At 38.1% G+C, this 27,597-nt stretch overlaps 2 protein-coding genes across 4 annotated transcripts in view; one reads left to right on the top strand and one right to left on the bottom strand.

Annotated features, from left to right (window-relative positions):
- Miga (mitoguardin) overlaps positions 1–27,597 on the top strand; it is a 714,963-nt gene that overhangs the window by 260,952 nt on the left and 426,414 nt on the right. The gene's annotated exons all lie outside the window — the stretch shown is intronic.
- The window catches only part of uzip (beta-pore-forming protein unzipped), a 159,128-nt gene continuing 154,732 nt past the window's right edge, over positions 23,202–27,597 (bottom strand). For both annotated transcript variants that reach the window (XM_069831406.1, XM_069831407.1), the window contains exon 5: positions 23,202–25,183. In XM_069831406.1, the coding sequence (XP_069687507.1) occupies positions 24,637–25,183 (547 nt within the window). In that variant the 3' untranslated portion in view covers positions 23,202–24,636. The remainder of the gene's footprint in view (positions 25,184–27,597) is intronic.

Below are 27,597 nucleotides of genomic sequence, written 5' to 3'. Positions count from 1 at the left end.
AGCCGTCCTTTTCCTTTCTGCGACTGCGCACTAAGTTATGTTCTGAGTGATGATCGGTGCCTCCGTGGCGCCGTGTCTCCGTGCATTATTTTATTTCTTGCCAGATTCTATTGGCCTTTCTAGGTCGACTGCTGGTGCACATTAATGCCAGTATAATTGTTCTAGTCGTAAATTGCGTCTTGAACCGTATAAAATAAAATGTTTTAAGGAGAGGAGATCTCGACGAGGAAGATACTATTCAAGTTATGTGAGAAGAAGCTGAGAGATGTTTATGGGCGTAACTTCTTTCTGGGGCATCACATTGTATTTTAACGGTCGTGAAGAAACTAGGGCAGAAAGAAATAATGTTCTTTAGTATATTTTCTAACCAAAACAATTAGAATAGGGCGTACACCAGTTTTTTTTTAGGTAACAACACATAAACTTCATTATAGAGCGTATTACAATGAAGACCTCCTGGACTCTGAATGCTTTAATGTCTATAGGGGAGAGTTGGGTAGTATCGGACATCGAGTAATATCGGACAGTGCGTTTCTATCATCTACCACCAGATGGTAGTACCTGAATAACATGGTTACGTTTCTGTATGCACATCACAGAAACGTAACCATGTTATTCAGGTACTATCATCTGGTGATAGATGAAAGAAACTCACTGTCCGATATTACCCAATGTCCGATACTACCCAACTCTCCCCTAATGTTTTAAATATTTATTTTCTGTAATTCTTTCAAGTCTCCTGACCAGAACATAGTACGAAATTGAAATATAAAATTTGGAAATTTACCCTTTAAAGAGGTGGAAAAATTTAAATATCTTGGAGCAACAGTAACAAATATAAATACATTCGGGACAAAATTAAACGCAGAATAAATATGGGAAATGCCTGTTATTATTCGGTTGAGAAGTTTTTGTCTTCCAGTTTGCTCTCAAAAAGACTGAAAGTTAGAATTTATAAAACAGTTATATTACCGATTCTTCTGTATGGTTGTGAAACTTGGACTCTCACTGTGAGAGAGGAACAAGGGTTAAGAGTGTTTGAGAATAAGGTGCTTAGGAAAATATTTGGGTCCAAGAGGGATGAAGTTACAGGAGAATAGAGAAAGGTACAAAACGCAGAATTGCACGATTTGTATTCTTCACCTAACATTAGGAACATTAAATCCAGACGTTTGAGATAGACAGGGCATATAGTACGTATGGGTGAATCCAGAAATGCATACTTCGAAGACCTGAGGGAAAGAAACGTTTGGGAGGCCGAGACGTAGGGCTAAATGGAAAGATAATATTAAAATGGATTTGAGGAAGGTGGGATGTGATGGTAGGGACTGAATTAATCTTGCTCAGGATAGGGACCGAGGGCATCAATGAACCTCCGGGTTCTCTAAAAGCTATTTGTAATGTAATTCTTTCAATATTTTGAAAGCGACACATGTTATGATGTCTCTCGACTGTGTGCTTTAAGGCGTCATGCCTTGGACTGGTGATGAAAAATTAACGCTTGTTTGAGTCTTCATGGAGGAAGACTTTTGTCGAGTTAAGCCGTGCGTGTTCACATAGCCATGTGGGAATGCGACTTTTTCAACAAAATTTTGCACAGTGTCACATATTATCCCAAAAGGTTCTGACAAATATCAAATTCGTGTCCTTGACTAGTCATAAAACTCAACCCGATCGAAAATCTCTGGTCAATCATGAAAGGAAGACTAACAATACGTCAAAAAATCTCATAATTTGGAACACAGTCAAAGTGTGGTATCATGATGGTGAGGAGAAAAAAACAGTAAAACCCCGTTAATCCGGACTAATTTGGGGTAAGTTTACCGGTTTAACGAAAGTCCGGATTAATTGAAATTACGTAAAAGAACAGTAGAAAGTGCATTAAAACTCCGTTTATAGGAACAAAACACGTTTATTATACTTACTTACTTACTGGCTTTTATGGAACCCGGGGGTTCATTGCCGCCCTCATATAAGCCCGCCATCGGTCCCTATCCTGAGCAAGATTAATCCAGTCTCTATCTTCATATTCCACCTCCCTCAAATCCATTTTAATATTATCTTCCAATCTACGTCTCGGCCTCCCCAAAGGTCTTTTCCCCTCCGGCCTCCCAACTAACACTCTATATGTATTTCTGGATTCGCCCACACGTGCTACATGCCCTACCCATCTCAAAGGTATGGATTTAATGTTCCTAATTGTCAGGTGAAGAATACAATGCGTGCAGTTCCTTGTTGTGTAACTTTCTCCATTCTCCTGTTACTTCATCCCTCTTAGCCCCAAATATTTTCCTAAGCACCTTATTCCCAAACACCCTTAACCTATGTTCCTCTCTCAAAGTGAGAGTCCAAGTTTCACAACCATATAGAACAACCGGTAATATAAGTTAACTGTTTTATAAATTCTAACTTTCAGATTTTTGACAGCAGACTGGATGACAAAAGCTTCTAAACCGAATAATAACAGGCATTTTCCATATTTATTCTGTGTTTAATTTAATTCCATCGTTCTAATGTATAGAAATAAGTCTTAAAACAAGCTACCTTAATTTTTCCAAACTCACGTTTTTTGCCTGTCCGGATTGAACGAAATCCGGCATATCGGGGTCCTATTAACGAGGTTTTAGTTCAATCAAAAACGTCTGAATGAAGTTTTCAAATTCAAAGAAATTCGTATTGCATCTTAGCTTTATTATTAGGTTCTGTAAACGTGTTCAGTTACATCGTGATGTTATTTGATGTGTTCAGATTAATTTGCACACTAGTGTAAGGCTTGAAGAGAAAAAAATATCTCCTGAAGACAAGGGAATAAGGGGAGTACTATATCAATACAAAAACGCCACATAGCGCAGAACTGCAAAGGGCTTTGTCTGCTGTCACTAATCAAAGACAGGGAATACGAATTGTCTAAGTAATACTATTGTAGTGGAATATTTGAGTCAGTGGGATCACAAATCATTGTGTCCGTTGTTACAATGATTTGATATTTTTTTCAGAATGGACTTATTCTCAAAATTCCATTTCTAACAGGAACTATTTTCTGAAAAAGAACAAAGGGAATGTTTCTCCATTTTCGACTGAGGGTTAGGGAACCATTGTGCCACATGAAGTGGTTACTTTATAGATGACGCTCATGTTTATAAATAACATTCTATCGAAAAGAAGACTTGCAGTCGATGAGCAAAGCAATCGGATTTATCGCATTCGGAAGTAACCGTGCATGGATGCACACACGCGAGTCGAACACTTGCGTCACGTAATGTGCGAAATCGCTCACAATGGACATAAAAAAGGAAATTAATGGTAGCAAAAGCGACAATATCCCATAATCCTCATCGTGGGAAAAACTGCCCAGGTTGAATCGATAAAGTGATCCCTTCTATTTACAACTGTGACACGTGGCAGCTGTGGGTGGAGTCAACGGTCGTCTATTGAAATATTTCGGATGTTCCTCACAGCAGCGGGCAGATGCGGTTGAGCACCTCCCAAATTCTGAAAAGGTCCGAGGGAGAACTAACTACTTTTTTTTTCGCTTTGCTGAGCATGTCCTGTAGTGGCATTTGCATTTGCCTTTGTACACAGACAACAGCGAGGCGTGCTGCTCACTGTGGTGGAGCGAAGAATGACGAAAATCCGTCGTAAGTTTCGGCTCGTTTACGAAACAGTTTGGGCACGTGGTAGCGTAGTGGTTAAAGCTCTATGCTACGAAGCCGAAGGTTGTTTTCCGATGGGATAATAAATTTTTCCAATTGACCTAATCCTTCCGGATTTAGGTATAGTGCCGCCCCTAGGCAGTGCTAAAATTTGCCGCCCCCCAACTCTCACTAACAGTTTATGAGCAGCTATTATGCGGATCATGTTTAGTTTAAATTAGTTTTAATTGAAATGTTACAATTCAGAAAACAATAAATTACTGGAATCAAAATACATGCGTCTTACTTGTGAATAATTATAAAGATATCCCTCGCACTTTCTTCACAGAAAAAGCATTGATATGTCATCAAAGTCGATCTGGCGAAGCACATCAGACTCGATGCAAACAAATATATTCAAACTTATTCATTTTTTTGTTGTTTAGTCAACTGTCTGAAGACAGGTCTGAACCTCACAAGTTATACAGCATTCATTCTTGAAACAAAATTGATTTGTGAAAGGCAAGCTGTGGTTTATTTTTAAGTATAGGTTTTGTTGGTGGTATAATAAATTATTACGAATATTTCTTACTTCGAGAGGAAGTATAAAGCAAATTGAAGAATAAACTCCAACTATTTGCGGAATAAACCTTTCATATCGAATTATATAGTGCACATGCTGGAAAGTGACGAAATAGTATTGTTGACTATATATTATACTGGAAATGTAGCTGAGAGTTCTGGTTATTATTCATAGCGTAATATAATAAACACATCCGATTGGATTTTCAATAATACATTCTTGCTTACACAAGCATTTAAATTTAAGCAGTGATACCGGCATTACAATATAACTATGCAGCTGCACACTTTCCTTTTACTCTCGCCACGACCACGACAATGCGATAACAAAAAATATCCGACTTGAACAAGATGTTGAAGAACGAACTTAAGAACCGATTTACCAACAAGTGTTTTAAAAACAAATTTCACTGTAAAATGAAAATGAAAAAATATGTTTACAGGAACGATATTTAACGAGTTTTAAAATAACAATTCGCTTTAGCTATATCCGTGCCGTGCCGCCTCAATCAGGTTGATACTGTAGGAATAAATTGAAAACAAATACCTCTGTTATTATTTATTTGATGGTTTCAATATTTAAGGTGGCCTTGTACAACAAGTGGAAGATATTCATTTAATACATTTTCTTTAATTTATTGAGTATGCCCCAAGGAGTAAATCTCATATTCAGTGGATATACAAGAACAGGTACATAATATGTTGTACAACAATAATATAACAAATCATAAATCTACAGTCTGTGAAAAACATAAAAGATGATAAGAATTAAAGAAATGAAATGAATAAGAACAGTCAGGTATCAGTGAAGTTTTAAGGGAGAAAGAACAAGTTTGAAACCATCAAATAAATAAACCAGCCGAGAATTAAAATAAATAATCTTGTAAAAAACCTTTTTTCGTAACATTTCTTAAAACACCGGAAATTTAGTAAAATTTTGTATTCTAATGGAAGTTGTTTATAAGTTGTTATTAAAAATGCTTAATTCCTTTCGTATCTTCAGTTACTGAATGCTGAGAAGAAATTATATTTGTTTGTAACAAGTGCAGCGAAACCAGAGTAATGCGCGGTAGCCCACTGCTCAGCACTGCCAGTCCGAACGCGTCAGCAGCCCAGCCCACTCAAGACTATATTTGACGCGGCCGCTTCCTAGCCCTTCGCACTGGGCTTCGAAGCCCACCGCACTGCTCAGCACTGCACTGACATCAACTCACCAGTTGGTTGCATTCTACTGCCTTTCCACTTGGCCGCATTGGTTGTGCTTTCGCTTCACGTGTGGCATGAGCATACAGTTCCCCGCATACCGGACAACATACAAAATTAAATTATTTTACACTGCTGTCGAACACAGATTTAAAAACTGTCCCAATGGTACTTTTTAAATTTTCATCCGACTGTGTTACTTTAAACTCTCTAGCAGCGATTTTATCCTTCATTACTTTTTCTCTAGAGAGACTCTATTTTAGAATGTGTGCTTCCACGGCCGGTGTCTGTGATGAAGGTTTTCCGGGCTGAGATGCCGTGGTCTACCATTCTACCAGTCTTGGTCTACCAGTCTTCCAATCTTTTCATCGAAGTCAAATCATGTATTTATTACCTATTCCGCATTGTTCGTTAACAAATAGATTTGGAAGTTTATAAATTTTCCATCTCTTGTACTTCACTTCTTTTTCTTCTTCTTCTTCTTCTTCTTCTTCTTCTTCTTCTTCTGTTGCTCCTCGCTTTTGTTTGAAAATACGTATTTGTTAATATTTGTCACATCAAACATAGGTTGTGTTGTCACTTGCACTTTCAAACGTATTCGGATGTTAAAGTTTCTTAAGTTTCATTGTCGTAGTTGCTTATCGTAGCAGAATTATCTTAATGGTATGGCAGGTCTTGCCTTCTTAATGGGTTTTCCAGGTACAATGCATAGAGTCGCATACCAGCTGCTCAGGTTTAATGTTGTTTTACGACTTATTGCGACAGTCCGTGACATTGGATCCGTAGATTCTTTTAATATCATTGGGAATTTCCTAGTACAGTATGTACATCTATTGAATATTTCAGATTACCGCTGAAAATGTTAATCGTGAACAACAAATAATACATGTTAGTTCATAGATCTATCATAATATTGCACATTCATATACTGTAAAATAACAGAAAAACCGCCGTCCCATCTTTCATCATATGATGACGCAGAATATCTGCACGGAAATATCATATCAATACTTCGGTACATCATAACAATATATGATATGCGAAAAATAAGTCTGTGTGATGTATCTTGTTTCACTGTGAAAAGAGAGAGAAAGGAGATAGGCCTTACTTCGTCTGTGTTGTTATGGCGATGGGGGGAGTGGAGCGGTGCCGTCCATCTACCCAGTGGCGGAAGGAATTAGTTGATACATTCTGTAGCGCAAAATAAAATTACAAAATATCTCTCTTCGTACTGTGTAGTTCCGTCACTGAGCTTGAGTTCCGGTAGCCTGTACAATAACAAGGTTTTGAAAGGAATCCTGAAAATTTACAACCCTCCTATAATCTCCACCCTCATTTGAAGGGACTTGGTTTTATTGCTACTGAGACAAGATAAACCTCATAGTGATTTAAGACGGCGCTTATTCCGTCGGATCCCGGCCATTTAGTCACTCATAACGAGTGCACCTCTGCACACATTGGACATTGTGCCATTGTCATACATCTATGACGCAGTGCATGAGGGTAGGCCACTAGAGGGAACCCAAGAGGTGCAACTTAATCTGAGAGGATTCGATCCGACATCGGGATGGGAATCCGGTGTGGCTTAGTGGATAGAGCGTCAGCACGTAGAGCTGAAAACCCGGGTTCAAATCCCGGTGCCGGAGAGAATTTTTCTCCATTCCACTCATCTTTCATCATAGTGTTCTGAAGCTTAAAATGTGTTGTCGGTTGCTTTGTACAGGTTTTGTTTTTCAATTTTTAGCTAAAAATGACATTATTCTTACGCACTTATGACAAAAATTCTTACAAATCATACGACTTTACGAACTTGATTCTTTACAGTTTAATTATGCATCCTAACGTACAGTCTTGAAGAATTTACAAGAGTGGCGTGATTTGTAACAATTTTTGTGATAAATGCGCAAGAAAATGTAATTTTGTAGTTAAAAATCGAAAAAAAAAATTCTTTACAAAGCAACTATGGAATTGACAACACAATTTAGCTTCTGAATATTAGCTAATTAAAGAAATGATACTCCTGAATAGTTCATTTTTTATCTGTAATATTCTTTTACCCTTAAAACTCAAGAACAATGGTATTTTACAAACAATTTCAAATTAGTGTAACTCTGAAAATATTGAGATTAGGACAAATGTTTATATGACATTTTTTGCTCAGAATGTCTTCGGAAATAAGCTCTGTAAGCTCTTTGTGAATCAACCTGTATATACTATCGTATTTTAAATATCAAGATTAGCAGAAATCCGCTACATGTTCTGTTTGGTCAAATGTGCCTCGAACAAAGACGTAGATTATTCACGTCAAAAATACATAGTCACGCAATAAATAGGATTTAAAAATCTGCTGCAACTTTTTTCGAAATCAATAATGCTGAAAACGTGCATTTTCGCGAAAATCTCTAAATGGGTTTTTAAAGGGAACACAATAAAATAAAAAGAACACACAGCCATGTCCCATGGAATGGAGGTAGAGCTCGATTTTTCTTTGCCGAATAGGTACCGAATCCGGTTCTAGCTAGTGAGCATTTCAAGCTAGCAGACTGAGATTGTTGCCGCACGCCACTGAACGTGACGGAAGTGCCGCTTCTTAAGGAACGCGGCTGTGCGCGGCACGCGAACATCCCCCACACACGTGTCCCGCCCGACAGACTCGTTAATGAGTTAAAAGTTTACCCCAAGTTCCAGCTTTGACCATGCAGGCGTAGTAACAAGTCAATGCAGAACCTTTATGGGTGCTTAATTCTCTTTGAAATGCAATTAGTCGTCTGCCTTGGACTTCATGTACTCTAGGTACCTACATAATGATATTCTGTCTGCGAATTCTAGGTCAGTTTTATACTTGCAGATTTATTGATTTATCGAGGAATACGGTGAATGGGGACTGTCAGTAAACGTGGGAAAGCAAATGAAATACGAAATAAACTAAATGTATTTATGTGAGGGAGGGGGACAAAAAGAACGAGTGGCGGTACATAAAACCATTATGGATTATTGGAACCCACATACAGTATGTCTGCAAAGAAACTGAGAGACTGTACCGAAGGTATGTCTTGTCACACGGGTGTTTGCAAATGAAACAACTGTTTGGATAAAAATGTTATTTATCTATATAATTGTCAACATTAAATCCGAGAGGCTTTCTACTGAGAATTACTCGAACTTACCGAACTATATCAACTGATGCATCTCAAGTCATCGCAGCTATTGAACCATTAGATCTTACTGGAATCTACAGAGCTCAATTGTCTGACTTAAAAAAAAAAATCGTGAAATCTCCACTACACCATTCAACAACCACAATATTGAACAGTTAGCGAACCACATAGCAGTGGGCCACCCAAGCATTCCATCAAAAGGACAACTCCTCATGTGCTCCTCGACACACGACTACCACATATATACAGATGGATCATGACACAAAAGTAATCAACTGGAAGAACAAGTAGGCTGCGCATTTGTTGTCTGTCACAGCAATAATGAAATATTTTGCACCAAATTAAAACTGTCTCCTTATTGCACAGTTTTTCAGGCACAACTTCTAGCAATGAATGAATCTACGAAATGGTGCATTAATAATGAAAACACAGCGCGCATATTTAGTGACTCCCAAGCTGCCCTTCACTGCATCGCTGACAAATACAACCGTCACCCATTAGTGATAGAGGCAAGGGAATTACTTCAAAAGTACGCACACCACATATGCCTCACTTGAGTCCGTGGACATATTGGTGTAAGAGGAATTTTTGTAGGAAAAAAATTAATTACTCCAGAATTGATGTATTTAGATAAATGGATTTTGGGATAGAGTTAGATAATATCTTAAGTCATTCTTCCACATCTCAGTAATCTGTCACTTCATGTCCATGCTCACTGAATTTCGACCCGTTTTCACTTTCTTTCAAGGAAGAAATCTAACCTTTCCACACTTGTAGCAAACTCCACAACTGTTTACTAAAATGGAGGGAATAAGCTGATTGACCAGTGTTAACATCTAAATGTTATGATGTAAGTGGCAGTGGCGGTCTCCGGTCAATTTGCTGCGAATTTCAAATTCAAGAGAATTTTAGAAAATGAAAATTTATCCTAAAGAAAATAAAGAAAAAAATCTGTATTTCATTGCGTGAACGAGGTGTCTCAATTTGTTAAAAAAAAAAAAAAGCACAAGAAGCCTTTCAGATATTTCTAACTATCCCAAAATTCATTGATCTAAATACATCCATTGTGGAGTAATAATTTTTTTTCCTACCAAAACTGTAATGTTTGAGTAAGTTTTCATAACAGAAAAATTGTTATATAATTCGCAGTTTGAAAGATAGAGAGATTGGGTTTGCAGTAAAAAACTTCATTTTTCATAGGCATTTGGTGCCTTTATAAGCATCAGGGGATTTCACATAGGTCCTAAGTATGAGGACAGGAGTGCAACATTTCTTTCGAAGGGGTGTCCTTAAACTTCTGGTAGAATCTGTATATCTTTGGATCTTCTGAGCTTCAATAATGAATGTGTTTATTACTCAAAATTGGCAACACTGGAAGGACTGAGAGAGAAATCTAAGGCAGAATAATAATAGTACTAGTAACACTCATTTTATTGCTGTAGTTAAAATATTACGAAGTATGGGTGTAAAAAATTCTCTCTAATGCTACTTTAATGAATGTTCTGTAATATAGATGAGAGAACTACGCAGTCGGCTAAAAAACGAAACCTATTCAGCCGAGATGGATTACTGATGTTTATCTAGAGTATCTTGGTTTAATAGCCTACTAAGGGAGAAATGAAGACAGAAATCCTTCCCTGCGACTCATAACTTAACGCTTCTAGCTACAAATTCAGCGAAAGAGAGTTTATTCCCGACAGGATAGAGACGTTTTGTGGGAACTACATAAATGTCCCTTTTATGTTTGTGTAGCCTTCAGCGGCGGCCTATGACATGCTGACGACGGCCAGGAATGGGAAGAATTGAAGAAATACCCCGATAATATATATTTTCTTTCTTTCTTTCACTGTATAACTTTTCCCCAGTAACCTACAGTATAAACATACCAGACTTTGAATTTCTGTGGTTAATTTTTCGGTGTCAAGTATTTCCAACGTTAAACACAGAAATAAGTTCACGAGGTTGAGCGGTAATTTGGTAGGTCCTATTGTATTCACGTACAACGCCGGATACCGACATTATGTCTATTGATAATAGGCTCGGCGTAGTGAGCTTACATTCATAGACAACATAGACCTCCAACTCAATGTAGACCTTCGAGAACCTATTGAAGCGATGTTAAAGCCAAGCCAATGGTGGCAAAAATCGGAACTACATCTCGTGTTTTGTAGCAAGATCGATATTACAGGCATGCATTATATGAACAATATTGTTACTAGTATTTTCATATTACTCTCCAAAAGAAGCGTAATGATTTATCAACAGTAATCTCACTAGAGGTTTTGATTTATCTAGAGAAAATCAAAACTCGAGTGGGATTTAATTGACTTTTACACTATTAGAAGAAAGTAGGCTATATAAAGATTAGAAATAACAAAGTACTCCAATACAATAAAATATTAATTGGCTTACGAAAATACAACTGTCTTCAAATGTATTATTGTACCATCTCAACATTACGCTAGATGGCAGTAGTGTTTTATGATGATGTTTTCTTGTTACCGGTATCAGTTGTGCCAACTATGGAATCATCATTGAACTCTCTGTACTGTTACTAGTCAAGAAGGCTTTGTTGATTCAGTTTCATTTTTATTAAAACATTTGCATTCCATTTCAATCATCCGGATCCCAGTAATCAACGTCACTCGACAGATGATTTTCAATAAATCTTAGTATTAAACAATCTCTGATACGTGACTATCCATAATATATAGCAGAAGCTATAACAAACATAACCTAAATAATATGAATAAGTGTTAGAAAAGTTTTAATTAGGGATGATGAAATAAACAAGAAACGTTTTAATTAACGATGATAAAATAAAAAATAAACATGGATAATTTTAAAAGAAACAATTATTGAAAGTACAATTTTCAAATTTGAATGTTTTGGTGGTTCAGTTGATGTTATATTGGTTAAACTATAAAACGTATTTGTATTGGACGTGTGCGTAAAAGAAGTGAACTCGTTGGTGTACATGGTGTATCCCTCAACTCATTCAGGATTCCGAATGGTGCTCTTCATATATGACCAGTGATCTTTATTAATTCTTGTTCTTGAATGCCAAAATGCGAGTCATATTTGAAAGTGATGTGCATCGACTGGAGTGGTTTGTAATTTTCTGTTTTTTGACGGCCAGACCAGCGCAGTTTGAAATGTTGGCAAACAAAGAAACAAATGCTAGGGTAGTGATAAAAATAAACAAATGCTAGGGACACGATAAAATTAAACAAATGCTAGGGACGCGATAAAATTGTGCGATAAGCAGCCATGATTGGTTGAAAGACATCCTTTCGTACCGTTTTATTGGTCGAAAGTAGTGTGACGTAGTAAAAGTGTAATAGTCAGTTTAAATTAAATGTTTGACCACAATATAGCATACCACATCGTTGGTTTACATCTAAAATCTCGTAACTGCGTTTGAGAAAATTGTACAGGAAACCGAAATAATTTCCAATTCTTTTTATACCTCAGCATTTGTTATTTATGACATACAGAAACATTTTTAGGCGTAAGAGATTTTATCAGCTTACGCACTTTGAGATTTCAACATTCGAAAAATATTGGACTTAAGGTTATAAAAAGTAAGCTGACGATATGGTTTTTGGTTTGATACCTGGATATGAATATTATGGTTGAACACTAAACTGAGAACCAATGACAACACATTCCCTCTCCTTTCCAATCTGTTCACATCAACTGACTGTGTCTTTAAACGTAACAAGTTTGCCAACATCTAATCACTGGCTAACTGAAAAAAAATGTTGCTAATATAGCTACTTCTTCTGCTACTGAAATTATAAATCGGCTAAACAAAAATGCGATTTTATAGTTCATTAATAATAATATCAATGTTATAAAACTGACAAATCCCGTAAATAATGGGTGTTCATAATATATGTTTAAAATTGTCACATTGCCAATACTCAAAACCAATTTCTTCCCACCATTGGAACACAGCTACTACACTCCGACCCAATGCGGCAAACTATGGAACTTCTATGAGGATGCAGCTTTCATCCTAAGAGTTAACTTCTCCCCATCCCGCTTGCATTCCGTACGTAAGGTATGGGGGGATACGCCAGTGAGTCCAGTGTATTGGACCATAACGACGTAATTTGAGCGCTAGTAGGACACTATAGTGCAGTGATATTCAATCTTTTTTGCTAACGTATCACCAAAATGTTCCGCGCCGTGGCGTCGTGGTCTAAGGCAACCTGCCTAGGACTCGCGTTACGGAATGCGCACTGGTTCGAGTCCTCATGGGGGAAGAAATTTTCTCATGAAATTTCGGCCAGTGTATGGGACCAGTGCCCACCCAGCATCGTGATGCACTTGGGGAGCTGCGATATGTAGCGAAATCTGGTTGTGAATGCCAGCTATAACGGCTAGGGGATCATCGTGCTAACCACACGATACCTCCATTCTGGTTGGATGCTTCGGCATGTGGGCGTGAGACCAGCAGCCGGCTGGTCGGTCTAGGCCCTCCATGGGCTGTAGCGCCACGATCATTATTATTATTATTATTATTATTATTATTATCATCACCAAAATTATTTTTTTACCATCGCGCCTCCAACCTGCATTGTACAGTAATTATATGAGGAATAAAAACAATGAAAATATGCAAACTGAAATAATTAGCAACAAATATAATAAAATATGTCAACATTTTTACATATGCAGTCAGTGGAATGCGTAGGTGTGAGACAACTGGGAATACACGTACCATAGATTGAATACCACTGCAATTCATTCATTCATTCATTCATTCAGTGTTCTGCTCAAAGGCAGGTCTTTCACAGCTTTCTCCAATCTTTCCTATTTTCTGCCTTACTCTTTGTCTCTTCATATGATCCACATATTTTAATGTCGTTTATCATCTTCTCTTTTCCCGTTCACCATTCCTTCCACTGCATTCTTCAGTAGGCAGTTTCTTCTTAGCTAGTGACCCAACCAATTCCTTTTCAATCGTGTACCTAAAATGAAAGCCTACAGGATGCGACAACGTCACGTAATTTATGCGATAGCATCCAATGCAGCGCTATTCTAAAAGCTCGCATTTCGAGACGTACTCGTAGCCTCTGTTATTTTGTAACGCCACTGAACTGATCCAGCTAATTTCGGAGAATAAAGACGGAACTAGCGAAATGTTCATGTTGACGCTTTGATTATATGTTCAGACGAAAAATGACTGGTATAAAAGGAGTCTCAGTAATGGCTTTTTTTTTAAGTTATCCTGTAAAATTAATAAAAACAAAGAGAAGTGGTCATTTTGTACCGAGTCCTTCATCTGTTTCTTTCACTTTCATTGTCTTATTTTCTCATTTTTCATTTTTTTTCTCTGGACACCCTAGGGCTTTACTCAACTTGTATCGAATCTGCAAAGCAGAGTATTTTTCTTTCAAGCGTAGTGTTGTAATATCAATTAGTAAAAGCCAAATTTCCCGTAATAGTGTTTAGTACTTAACGTATAAAGTGTAAATGAAGCATGACTTATCAGAAGACCTGGGAACCAGGTACTAGGTGCCTCTTCATGCCACCTCGACATACCTCGACGGAAATCAAGTGGAACGTCTCTGACTGGAGAGTTGGCTTGTCTCGTAAAACTAGACGTTCGGACAGCAGTAAGAATTAACCCAGGAAGTACACAGGCCCTATTTCGTTTAAATACTGTCTTCTTTCACTAGTTTCCATCGCAACGCTTAAAACCTGTCTACAACCTTTGTATAAATATTTCTGAAGAGATTCAGAACGCGAAATTTATATACATAAGGATAGTTTTTATTGATTTTCAGTGACATTACAATTTGCACAGTCATTTCATATATTTGAGCCAGCTGTGATATACGCATACGTTTTAAGGCTCTATTTCAACGCTGAGTGAAGCCACTGTCATTGGCTACAATATCGCATAAGACTTCGAAGTCTGTCCGATTTTAATGTCAGTTCATTGTCGTAAGCGAAGATACAGCGTCGTCCTGATCCAGTGCCATCTACGAATCTTGGAACACACTACGAGAAACATCTACCATGACAGACGATCGATTCGGCGTCACGCAAACACAAGTGATACCTTATTTGTTTAAATTCAATATATGGAAAGGGAATTGTGGAGAGTGTTGGTGGAATAACGAGGAAAAAATTGGAAAATCCTGAGAAAAAGAACTTACAACTTTAGCTTTGTCCACTACAAATACAATTCTGTCAACGCCGAGATTTGAACTCAGATCTTTGGTCGCCGTAAACCAGCGATGTGTGAGCTATACATAGTCTGTAGGTAACAAAGAAACATTAATAAACAATACAAACGGAAGATAATTTCTACAACAATAAAACTGCCGTGTTCATAATAAAAGTTTAAATTACTTTATGCCATCCTAGCATTATAAACAGGTTGTTACTACATCCAATATCATTCGTAATCGGCTTATTATGGCACGCGTGCCAATAATAACAATGTCGTATTCGCTATGACGTAATACCGGAACGCTTGAGTCGGGATGCATGCAACTCGTCTGGCTATCTTGCTTACCGCTTCCACGCGCCGTGTAACAAGAAATTAAACGCAGGACACAAGGTAATGTATAATTTATATACAATCTTTAACAATTTAATATCACAAAACAGGTCTGTGGTTCAGAGAAACTATATTAACAAAATAAAAGAACATTTGTAACATAAAATTTGATACCTAACCTATAACTAGAGTTTGTAATACTTGCAAGGTCATCCATTTCTCTTTATTCAAAGCCACTGCCAGGCTCAACTAATCGATACGAACATAGGAAGACTTTGTCAGCTGTTTTTTTATTATTTTTTATTTTATTAGGTTATTTTACGACGCTGTGTCAACATCTCAGGTTATTTAGCGTCTGAATGAAATGAAGGTGATAATGCCGGTGAAATGAATACAGGGTCCAGCACCGAAAATTACCCAGCATTTGCTCGCACTGGATTGAGGGAAAGCCCTGGAAAAAACCTCAACCAGGTAACTTGCCCCGACCGGGATTCGAACCCGGGCCAACTGGTTTTGCGGCCAAACGCGCCGACCGTTACTCCACAGGTGTGGACTGCTATTGTTGATTTATAATTTATTTCATATAATTTATAATGCTAGGATGCTATAAAGTGCTGTATCCAACTCGTGGATAATCATCAGGATTATCCACTTGTTGCATAAATAACTATTTCGTAATATATACGAAATATTTGTATAGAGTTCATCTGTTTTCAACAGTTTCTTTTTGCATTGTGTTCTGTTTGGAATGTAACTGGCATTCACTATCGACTTCGGACGATACCACACATTGAAATCTAGGGCTCCGAGTCCAGTGATTTATCTAATCAATCAACTGGTCTTCCACAACCAATAATGTTTGGATGTGTAGAACTGAGACAATTCTTTACATGATAGTTAAAACGCAGGGACGTTAAAAGACACGGACACATTATTCGTTATAGATTTTTCTTTGCATTCCAACTTTAACCTGAAACAAAACATGCTCAGAAGAAGTATCAAAGATATGGATAGACCTATTTAGGACAGACGTAATTGTAATTACAATTAGATCACTAATGTAGGCCTTTTGTATTATCTTCAGAGTAGAATTTTGACGTGTGCGATAAATGATCGGAAAGTTTTGCCTCGAGCCCTCCTACTTTTAGTTACAGGATTTGTTGACGTAAAACGTCATACATTTTGGTGCACATGGGAGGAAGGGTCACCTCGGCGAACGCGGTGTTAGGCTTTCGCGTTAGCCACGGTTGGTTCACAATGCTCCGTGCTTACTATAGGCATCCAACAAACAAAACAGTGCGCAGAAACCAGCGGGCGTGACTGTCTCGCGCAGATGACGTATGCTCCCTTTCCCAGCATGCTCCCCGTCTCCAGTCACACCACCGACACTATGCGTATGCGCGTGTATTATCTTCTTGTGCTGAACTGAACAAGTGTTATTGCTACAGAGTCAGGGAGTCACATAGCGTTTTATATTAAATATTAATTTAATTTAAATATGAGGACAGTTCCAGTGAAGATAGATACCGATTGTGACTTAGAAAAAGACGATGTTGACATCTTGTAATGTTATATTCACTTAATTGGTTATTGTTACAGCTGCTCTTTTGAGTGCACATGTCCGCAACCGTAGCCGTTATAGCTATACCAGTAGCCGCTTATCAAAGAACCCGCCTACTGCAGGAGGGTAAGAGGGGTAGAGCATGCGCGGCGCGAGGAGTCTGAGCTGAGTTTTGCTTGTAGGATACCTGTAACTACACATCATTTGAAAGGTAGAAAATAGACTATACGTACAGGGTTAAAAAAGGAACCATAGAAGGAATCATAGAAAAATCTTGACTGTGACTTTCACATTGTCACCATCTATAGTCCCGTCACTCTAATTTCCGGCAGCCAATCGCGTTGCAGATCGGCTATATTTAAATGTTTGCGTCTTGTGATTCGCTGATTCATTTCTTAAGGCTCGATAAATACTTAATATAATCGCCCGCCATTTTAACTCTTTCGTTGGCGTTCGCAGAAAGCACACGAAGACGTTATTTGCCGCTCAATTATTTGCTGAATTACAGTGCGTATGATTTATTATCATAGGAGCTACGACATGATAATGTTTAACGGTGTGGCAAATAGATTCCTCGTATGGTAGCTCGGCAACGTAAGAACAAAAATGGCGAACGATACTACCTACCTAGACTTTATAGAGCCTTCACTTTCTAAGACGTAAGCAAAGAGGCGGAGTCACGCCGGAAATAACAGCGTCGGGACTATAGAACACTTATTCTCTCCTGAACAGCTCAAAGTACGCTAACGAACTTTAGGCTATATGAAGCTCTAACGATGCCAACAACAGCAAAAGTAAAAATAGGTAATATATTTTTAAGAAATAAAGAAGCTGATTTAAAAAAAACATATTTTACGAAGTTTTATCGTACAGTTTCACGATGCCGACACTGACTGTCCCAAAAGCAAGCAAACGGAAGGAGGCAGAGGAGTGTTCAAAGACGCCGAAAAAATTTAATTGTTGAGTAAATTTTTTTTTCTTTATTTATTCTTTCTTTTGTTCGTTCTTTGTTTTTCTTTCTTTCTTTCTTTTGTCCTTTATTTCTTTCCTCTTTGCTTTCTTTCTAACTTTCCTTCTTACTTTTTAACTTTCTTTCCTTCTTTCTTTTTTCATTCTAACTTTGTTTTCTTCTTTCTTTCTTCCTACCTTTTTCTTTTTGATTCCATCGTTCTTTCTTTTTTCATTCTTTCATTCTAACTTTATTTCCTTCTTCCCTTCTCTCTTTTTTTCTAAATTTATTTTCTTCTTTCTTTCTATCGTGCTTTCTTTTTTCTCTAACTTTGTTTCTTTATTTCCATTCTGGTTGAATGATCGTCCACCTCTGCTTCGGCATGTGGCTGCGAGGCCAGCACCCGGGTGGTCGGTCTTGGCTCTTCGTGGGCTGTAGCGCCACGGATGATGATGATGATGATTATTATTATTATTATTATTATTATTATTATTATTATTATTATTATTATAGGAATTCGCAGAAGATACTTTATCTTTGGGAAAGAATCTCTAGAACCGAAGGATATTGAGCAGAGTTCTATATCTGGACTGTACACCTTAATTAAGGACACAGGGCTGATGAATCGGTATTAAATTATAAACATAGGTAGCACAATAAGCCTAAGGCTGCGTTGCGTCCGGAGTAATGACGAGCCTAATGTGGGAAGAAAAAAAAAAGGTATAGGAAAAATAGTTCTGTTAGCATTAATAGAGCTAACAGTTTAGACTTATTAGTACCATATTTCCCCTAACGCTTGCTGACAGTTGAAATGTATTAGTAGGGGAGAGTCGGGTAGTATCGGTCGTCGGGTAATATCGGATAGTGAGTTTCTTTCATCTACCACACGATGATAGTACCTGATTGACAAGGTTACGTTTCTGTGATGTCGCATAGAGAAACGTAACCTTGTCATTCAGGTACTACCATATGGTGGTAGATGAAAAAAACGCACTGTCCGATACTACCCGACTGTCCCTTAAAACTTTAGAAGAAATTCAATTACCAGCGGAGTGAAACAGAAGCCATGAACAGTACATTTAGTAAACTATTTCGACCACACTACACTACATATTATGTTCCACTTCACGCTTTGGGAGACTTTCTCGAAGCTCCAAACGATATGCCCTGTTTATCGTGCTCTTCTCGCTTCTTTTAATTATACGAACATACTTCTACATTTGATTTTTTTTAATATACTGGGAAAGTAATCCCATCTTTCTTTTTTCAATTTTCATGAGCTTATAGAAGTTAGCAAGATTTTCTTGACTTTTGTGAAGTTCGCGGATTGATGGTTGCCTCTGCTTAATCCAGCATCTACGCACACATATTCATCACTTAGGCATATACAACTTAAAGATCTCTTTTGAAGATGCGTGAGGAAAAACTGTGACCAATAAATTACCATAATGGACTGAGTCTTTAATAAAGCGTGACATACAAAATATTTACTTCTGTAGTGATTGCCTGCAACGTATCCACAAGGTCAGCGTCCAAGAGCCATTGCGAGTACTTTCAACACATCATTTGCTGTTACAAGCAGACAGCGGATTTTCGGTCCCGACACTCAACATTAGATGTACGTCAGTTGCAGGGAGTCACTGAACTCATTGCTACGCTCCTTCCTAAGCCAAGGGACGTGACGTCTTATCTTTGTGTAGGGACCGAAAATCCGCTGTCTAGTTGTAAGGTTAGAAATGGCGATTTTTCGCAATAGAGATAAATGCTAAATGCCTCTTAAGATGTGTTCTTGTGCATTATTTATTATCATCGTCTAGTACTAGATTTTTATTAGTTATAAATTTAGTCATTTCTGTAATAAAATTGGATTTTTTTCTTTTTGCAATGTAAGCTTTACTTTGCAATTAATCAATATTGTTGTTGAAAATCTTATTTTTGTTGTTGATATTCTGGTTATTTTAAGGGATATCAAACAGCGCTCACGAGACAACTATCCTCGGATAAATCGCAATAAAGAGAACGCCAATAGGGGAAGTTATCCCCACCCACATGAAATGTGCATTCGACACAACTCTCGCCTATCACGTAGAGCAGCATTTCCCAAACTATGGTCCGCGGACCACCTGTGGTCCTCGAGGTCTGTCCTTGTGGTCCTTCAAAAAAGACAGAAGAAAAAATAAAATTCAAACGAATTGCGTATCACACTATAGCTTAAAATCTCAGAGTTTGGAAATGACACATGACAATCAAATTTCACTTTTTCTCCCAGTACTGCATTCTATGAAATTTATTACCCTACCCGTCTATCGACTTCCCACTCTACTCTCAGCAACAAAAGAGGAATTTAAAGCACTATATACGTGGTGTTTCTCGACATCTTTTTCCTGCACATCTGGCGCCGCGCCTGTAACCCAGCCAGGGACCACCCGAATTAATAACAGAGGACCAAAGTACCGAACCTTAATTCAATTTTAAAATATAAATATAGACCTATTGGTATTGAAATATGCTACGAAAATGATAAATTTGCTTTCGAAGGGAACAAGAATAAGGTGGTCCGCGGAACTGTTCTGACTTTAAAAAGTGGTCCCCACATCAAAAAAGTTTGAGAAACGCTGACGTAGTGTGTCTGATGAGCTAGTAGGGGAAAAGTGGAAGGGGTGGTGATCTGAGTTCTGCGTTCTGGTTATTGCAATTTTCCCCTATCCTCTTCAGATTATAAGCGGTATTGCATTAATTATGAAAATATCGATAAACATCGATATTATAAAAATATCGATATATAGGTTTCCATATCGATACGCGGCGGAGTTCTGCGTTCTGCTTATTGCGATTTTCCCCTATCCTCTTCAGATTATACGCGGTATTGCATTAATTATGAAAATATCGATAAATGTCGATATTGTAGAAATATCGATATATAGGTTTCCATACCGATACGCGGCGGAGTTCTGCGTTCTGCTTATTGCGATTTTCCTCTATCCTCTTCAGTTTATAAGCGGTATTGCATTAATTATGAAAATATCGATATTATAGAAATATATATATATATATATATATATATATATATATATATATATATATATATATATATAGGTTTCCATATCGATACGCACAGTGTTCCGTATGATAAAAGATCAGCATTCCTCACCTGTATCGTAGAATCTGTGACATTCCCTGTAAGAGAAGGTTGGGGAAATAAGGGAATTAATTATACAAATGTGCGCACACAGAACTTTGAATGTAATTTTAGATAGTAGAGTACAGTTGAATTTACATAGGATTAAATTTTATTAACCCACACCTCAGAATTCAATAATAAATCATCATTATATCAGATCACTATCTATATAAAGGAAAGCTAACAAGAACAACGCCTATCATGCAGGTTGTTCACAGATATACCGTACCTCATATAGGCCTAAACAATCAGGTACATAAACCTACACGCCGGCCTGTCGGGGAAGCATTGCGTGTAGCAGCCATCTTAACAGCTTGTCCGCTGCAGACATTTCGTATACCCTTGACACCTGACGTTATAATTACAGATTAAGATGTGAACTGATTGACACAGAGGTGAAGGACCGGTAATTGCAACTTCTTTCATTGCATGATGTATGTGACGTCAGTATTTTACTGTGAACTTCCTGCATGCTTAACGGCCACGTTGTTCGGACAGGAAAACGTCTCGTTCGTTTTCCTTTATATATCGGAAAAATATCTAACCTGACTGTAATATGCGAAACATACAAGTTTTGGTACTTGGTAATATGTCTTGTAAATATCTGAACACATAGAAATGTACCATGCTTAGTTTTTTATGGATTTTTATCTTGAAATTTTTAGGTTTATTCCTTTGTCAAATGTTATGATTCATATTCTTCAAAGCTTTACATCTAATTCATGCCAGTGATTGCGCTAGTTCAAGAAGCCCAATTTCTGGCGGAAGTATTTTGCTATGCAACACCTTCTGGCATTTATCCTATCGTAATGATGTAATATAAGTTAGAAAAAGATAGGCTGAAGTTTTACATTAGGAACATCAATTATTATATACATGCACCTTATAAAACAATAAATTGAAACTTTCTTCACTTCCTATTTTTGTACTGTCTGCAAAATCATAACATAAAGTTGAGTGTGTGCAATAGCATTTGGATTCCAGTAGTAGTTGCTTCTTCACCACCTCGGGTACAGTTACACGAGAAAAGAGAGAGAGGTACCGCCATGTTTGCGCGTTTCCTTCATACATGTAATTATACAAACGTCCCATTAACCTTAATTACAAAATATATTTATCACACTTGTTCACCCACCAATGTCATGTCAGTTCTCATAGATACACTATCACTAATTTGTTATTAAAACAGCCACAAGATTCACATTTTCCTTTTATTTTAGTGCGTACTCAAATACAATCTTTGCCAAGCCTTCTTAATAATAGATGAGCTAATATTTTACAATTGTTATTTTTCGTACTACATCTCAAATACATGGACTTTAATTAAAATTCGTCTCAGATTCCAACAAACTCACTTATTGTCGTCTTTTGGCTGCTCCATACGCTCTATTGGGTTCAAAGTTCCTTAAAGTTGACGAAATTAAGTGGCAGTGACGGACACATTCACAGAGATTGCTTCCCACAATTTTATGGACATATTGGATGGTGTCTATGTATGTAATACTAAAATTAATATCTCTGGTCTAGTTACTTCGAATGCAACATTTTTATTTACATTTCAGTGAGCCGAAAACTGAACGTAAGAAATTTCTCCACTTAATTTGCATACTCGAAAGATCATCCTGTTATAAAGTAAGAAAACTTATACATTTAAAATCTTATAAATTTATGTGTCTGGTTACATGATCTTAAAAATGAAATTTAACTAAACAAAATTACAGAAGGTTAGAATGTGCAGATACGTGTCTGCTAAAACCTTTGACAAGTCGTCCTTCAGAACTCAATAACAAGAACAAGGATGAGAAGCTATCTAAATGTTAAAGAAAAGAACGATATGCTTGCAGTCATATCTCCAAAAAAATTACGACTATGGAACTGAAAGAGACTTAAAAGATGTTAGACGCCCTATAAAGAAGTAGAAGGAAGCTGTAATTTTCGGATTCAATAGGCCTATAGCCTAATTCATGCTTTATGAAACTTACGACGTTATTGACGGCGGTGGTGATGATGATGATGATAATGATTATAATTTGATGTTGAAGAAATTTTACAAGTAATCCACTTAACGGGCTGTGCGCTTTGCAGATTTCTGGATCTAACGGAAAATTAACACATATAACAAGTTACTTTTTAATTTACTGAAAAATTCCATTATTTTGAAATAAATCGGAAAACCATTTCGTTCCTAAGCCAGACTAAATATTACTAAACAATAATCGTGATATAAAACTATGGAACAGAAACCAAATGATCGTCAAGAAACAAGATTCTCGTTATCATAAATACTTGTATAATGTTGCTGAATTTATCGAAAAGGATATAAGATTAATTCAAGATGAAATATAAAACTGTCTTCTCATCGCTGGTAGTGCCATCTTCCCTACAGGGTGTTTTTGTATTTGAATTACAGCTCTCGTCGACCAAGAGCGAGTTAAGTTGATTCTGAGATGCTCTGTACAACTGGGGTCACGCTATGTCCTTTTAAAATCTCTACTAATTTATATATAAACTGTAAGATTCGAATGGAATGTTTATGAGCAAGCAGCACTTGATTTATCCCTTCATCTCACGTGAATCTATACAGACTAATGCTAATGCTGTTTACAACCTGAATTTCCATGTTTTCTTGCATACAAATTTTAGTGTCATTGTTCCCCCTTCGACAATATAAAGCACTATACATTATTTAAATGAGTGTATCACTTAGTATGCTGAGTAGCATGAAGAAAGGCCAATTTCTTATCTACTAGTGGTGGCTGAGAAGTTTTTGAACACGAGCTTGTAACTTCATATATAAAGAAGGCGCAGCCAGATCTGTGCGTGAGTATTGTGTGCCTTCATTCATCGTCGTGAAGTGACATCAATCCATCTGAAGTGGACGCTGCGTATTGGATGGGAATGTGAAAGTATATCATTGCACTCAAAGAAACTTTCAGTCACTGAAAAATGCAATAATGTGGTTGATTATGATATAGACAGCGCTATCATTTTGAAAGGAGTGATTTCTAAATGTGGTTTTAACGACACATCTCGTTCAGGAAGACTTATCACGGCAGTTGATCAAATTCATCAAGAATGTGACAACCTTCTAATCAAACAACGACGTTAGAAAACTCAGATTTCAGCGGCAAAAAAATTGGAATGTTAAAAAAAAAAGGTACACTACATACGGATTTTAGGCTATAAAAACATTTTTGCTCTTTTAATATGGCGAATGTTGAACTTGCACACACTCATTACAGTCCAGATCTGGAACATTGGATTTTCGCTTCAACTTAACACTTAAGTGTGATCTGAAAGTCGGACGATCAAGTTAAAGTTACCGCGGTGGACTAACTGTGAGAACTAACACATATTCCTTCATTGACGGAATAAATAATACAGCTACAAGTCAGTGGACTTGCTTCTGTATATGTATCATCTCAACACCGCAAGCCATTGAAAAGTTATAAGGTCGTGTACAAAACTTTTCAGACACCTCTCGCAATAATTTGAACCTACGATTCCGTCATGTTTAAAAAATCCATTCTTGTTACATATATTTACATAATATATAGTTATATACACACCGGCTACGTTTCCTCTTCCGCATGTGGAAAGAAGTACGATAAGAATAAAGTAACGTTTGAGGAGGACTGAGACACTGAATATATTAAGCTATTTTTTTAAATGTATGTACAGTGTACACTCACGCACTCAAACTCATCCCAAACCTTCGAACAGGTACAATTGGTTCATACGTCACATCATAAGCATGCATAACCATCTGCAACATCTCTCACGCCCTGCATTCACACAATGCGTTACTATAAACACATAACTCTAGACTGGATGGGATCGGATTGCTTGTCTACGTTATTCTTCGGACGACCTCGGAGTAAGTGAGGAGCAGCATGACGCAGGTGACGGCGTGCCACATACTGCACAGCCCCCTCTCCGCTGCGCCGCCGTGGCCGTTGGAATCGATGGCGAAGCCCCTCTCCTGCTTGTTCTTGAGGGACTGTGCGCCGCCTTCGTCCGACATCATGCTCTGGTTCTCCCCCTTGCCGATGTGGTCATTGTTTTCTTCGAAGGGCTTCTTCTGCTTCTTAGGTGGCGAGGGCGCCATGGTATCGGGAGCCTCGGTCGTGGTCGTCGTCGTGGTCGTGGTGGTTGTAGTGGTCGTGGTCGTCGTGGTGGGCACCAGCGTGTTGTTGACGATGTAGTACACGGGTCCGAACTCTGGCTTCACGTCCAACATCGCCACTTCCCGACGGCTGCCGTGGATGGTGCGCGCTTTCGTGGATTGGTCTTCGTAAACTGCGACCAGCTCACCGGTGTAGGGCATCTCGGACTCTGTGTGGTTGCCTCGCAGTGTCACGTTCACGGCCGTGCCTGGTTCAAGAAGGTACTCCACCCTGCCAAGACAGCAAGCACATTCAGATATAAAGTCCTTCTATGTTGGCTTTATCCTATGGCGCGAGTTAATCATTTCACGTAATCAGGTTTCATGTTCACTGCTGTGGAGCAACGGTTAGCGTGTGTGACCTTGAAACGAGAGGACCCAGGTTCAAAATTTGGTTAGGACAATTTATCTGTTTGGGGTTTTTCCGAAGTTTCCCCCGCAACCACTTGAAGCAGAATTGTTGGGCAAGTTTCAACTCAGACTCATTTGGCTTCATTAAATTCAACTTGATTTATCATCTTCAAACAGTTTCAGGTCGACCGACAGGATACCGTCATATGCATACAGATAACATCTGGACAGGCTACAGACCTGCCAAGGGAACGGACTCCGTCGGAGAGGATGTTGTATAACTGAATCGATAGATGGCACCAAACAGTGAATCACGATACTTACAGAAATACTGTCTACGGACTTCATATAATCATTCATGTCTAAGGTGATCAGGTCAGCACAATAGGCCTCACGCTGAGGTGCAAACCTTAGGGACTTCCTCCATAATAAAGAGGAGGGGATAAGGTTTCATTCCCGGTGCTATATGGAGCAATGATTTTTGATGGTTTTTTTCCAATCTTTTTCTGCTTCTCTAAAGTATAAATTTAAATCAACATAATTTTCATTTTATTCACATTACCCTTCATTTTATATTTTATTTAAAAAAAATAGGTGATGTAATGAGTCTTAGCGAACGAGCTCGGTTGCGTGCTATAGTTTTTTTAGTTTGTTATTTAACGACGCTGTATCAACTACGAGGTTATTTAACGTCGATGAGATTGGTGATACCGAGATGGTATTTGGCGAGATGAGGCCGAGGATTCGCCATAGATTACCTGGCATTCACCGTACGGTTGGAGAAAACTTCGGAAAAAACCCAACCAGGTAATCGGCCCAAGCGGGAATCGAACCCGCCCCGAGTGCAACTTCAGACCGGCAGGCAAGCGTCTTAACCAACTGAGCCACGCCGATGGCGTTACGTGCTAAATTATATTAAAAAATTTAATATATTTTCAGAATTGAACATCCTATTTAATGACTAATCACTAAAGATTCCGATTCAACTATTCTCACGAGTTCATCTCCCCTTATTTGCGTGGCTGTTGAATCCCGTAATGCTTAGCGTATTTCATCACTCCTGATTGGTGTTTATGTTATCCTTCGGGCATTAGATTTTTTGTACAACCAACAGCGGTAGAGGAAATAGGACCTGCAGCTGCTGCTTGACAGAAATACCGGGAACCTTCACTGTTTCTGTTTCAACCAGATCAGCTTTCTCTCTTAATACGAGAGACCCTCCCTACCCCTTGATCTTCTGCAGATTCCTCAGAGCGATGCCATCCGTATGAAAGTCACGATACGATATCCTGCTGCATCCTATATTGACTTGAAGACCGCGTTACTGTAGATATCGTGATTCACTATTTGGTGGCAACTATCGATTCAGTTACACATCACACAGTTCCGACGGAGTCCACTACGAGAATCTCTTCGCTCCATGGAAATTCTGCAGTTTTCTCAGAACGATATTATCTGTATAACGTCACGGCATTACATCCTGCTGTATTCTATATTCAGTTGAAGATCTCATTCGTATAAGATCGTGACTGACTATTTGTATGCCAACTATCAATTCAGCTACACAACACCCAGTTCCGACTCAGTCCGCTACGAGAGCTCTTCCGCCCCCATAGAAATTCTGCAGCTTTCTCAGAATGATGTCATCTTTATACAAGTTACGGTACTACATCGTGCTTTATTCTCGGTCTACCTGAAACTATTGAGAGATGATGTATATGAAGTTGAAACTAATGAAGGCGATATGAGTCCGAGGTCCAACGCCGAAAGTTACCCAGCAATTGTGCTTCAATAGGTTGAAGGGGAAGACCTCCGAAAAATACCCAACCAGGTAACTTGTCCCAACCAGGATATGAACCCAAGACCGTCAGTTTCACACTCAGACATTCTAACCGTTACTCCACAGTGGTAGACATGAAGGTGTCTAAAATAAAAATCGCCTGTTTCCAAGCATTGAATCTCAATTGCTCATATCATACAGAACAATAAAAGTCCTTGACATGATTTCCTCATATATGATTGTCAAGTCAGAGGACCTGTGTTATAGAATTGAGCTGTTCTTGATTGACAGGACTCCAAAATTAATTTACGTGCCGTTCTTTCTTCACGTCAAAATTAATTACTGCTAGTCGTTACTCTCGCCTATTGTACTGTATAATCTCACCTAAGATGAGTACCTCCTAATGTTGAAAGCATCGTTAAATAAAACACCCACCACAGTTAATGAGGTGAAGCATTTTCTTGTTTCCTGCGGCTGCAGCAAGCTTATAAAAATGTAGCAGGGGAACAGTGCAG

Source organism: Periplaneta americana, chromosome 7 (genome assembly GCF_040183065.1).
Source record: "Periplaneta americana isolate PAMFEO1 chromosome 7, P.americana_PAMFEO1_priV1, whole genome shotgun sequence".
In the NCBI taxonomy this organism is placed as follows: Eukaryota; Metazoa; Arthropoda; class Insecta; order Blattodea; family Blattidae; genus Periplaneta; species Periplaneta americana.
This window is presented reverse-complemented; position numbering and strand designations above follow the sequence as displayed.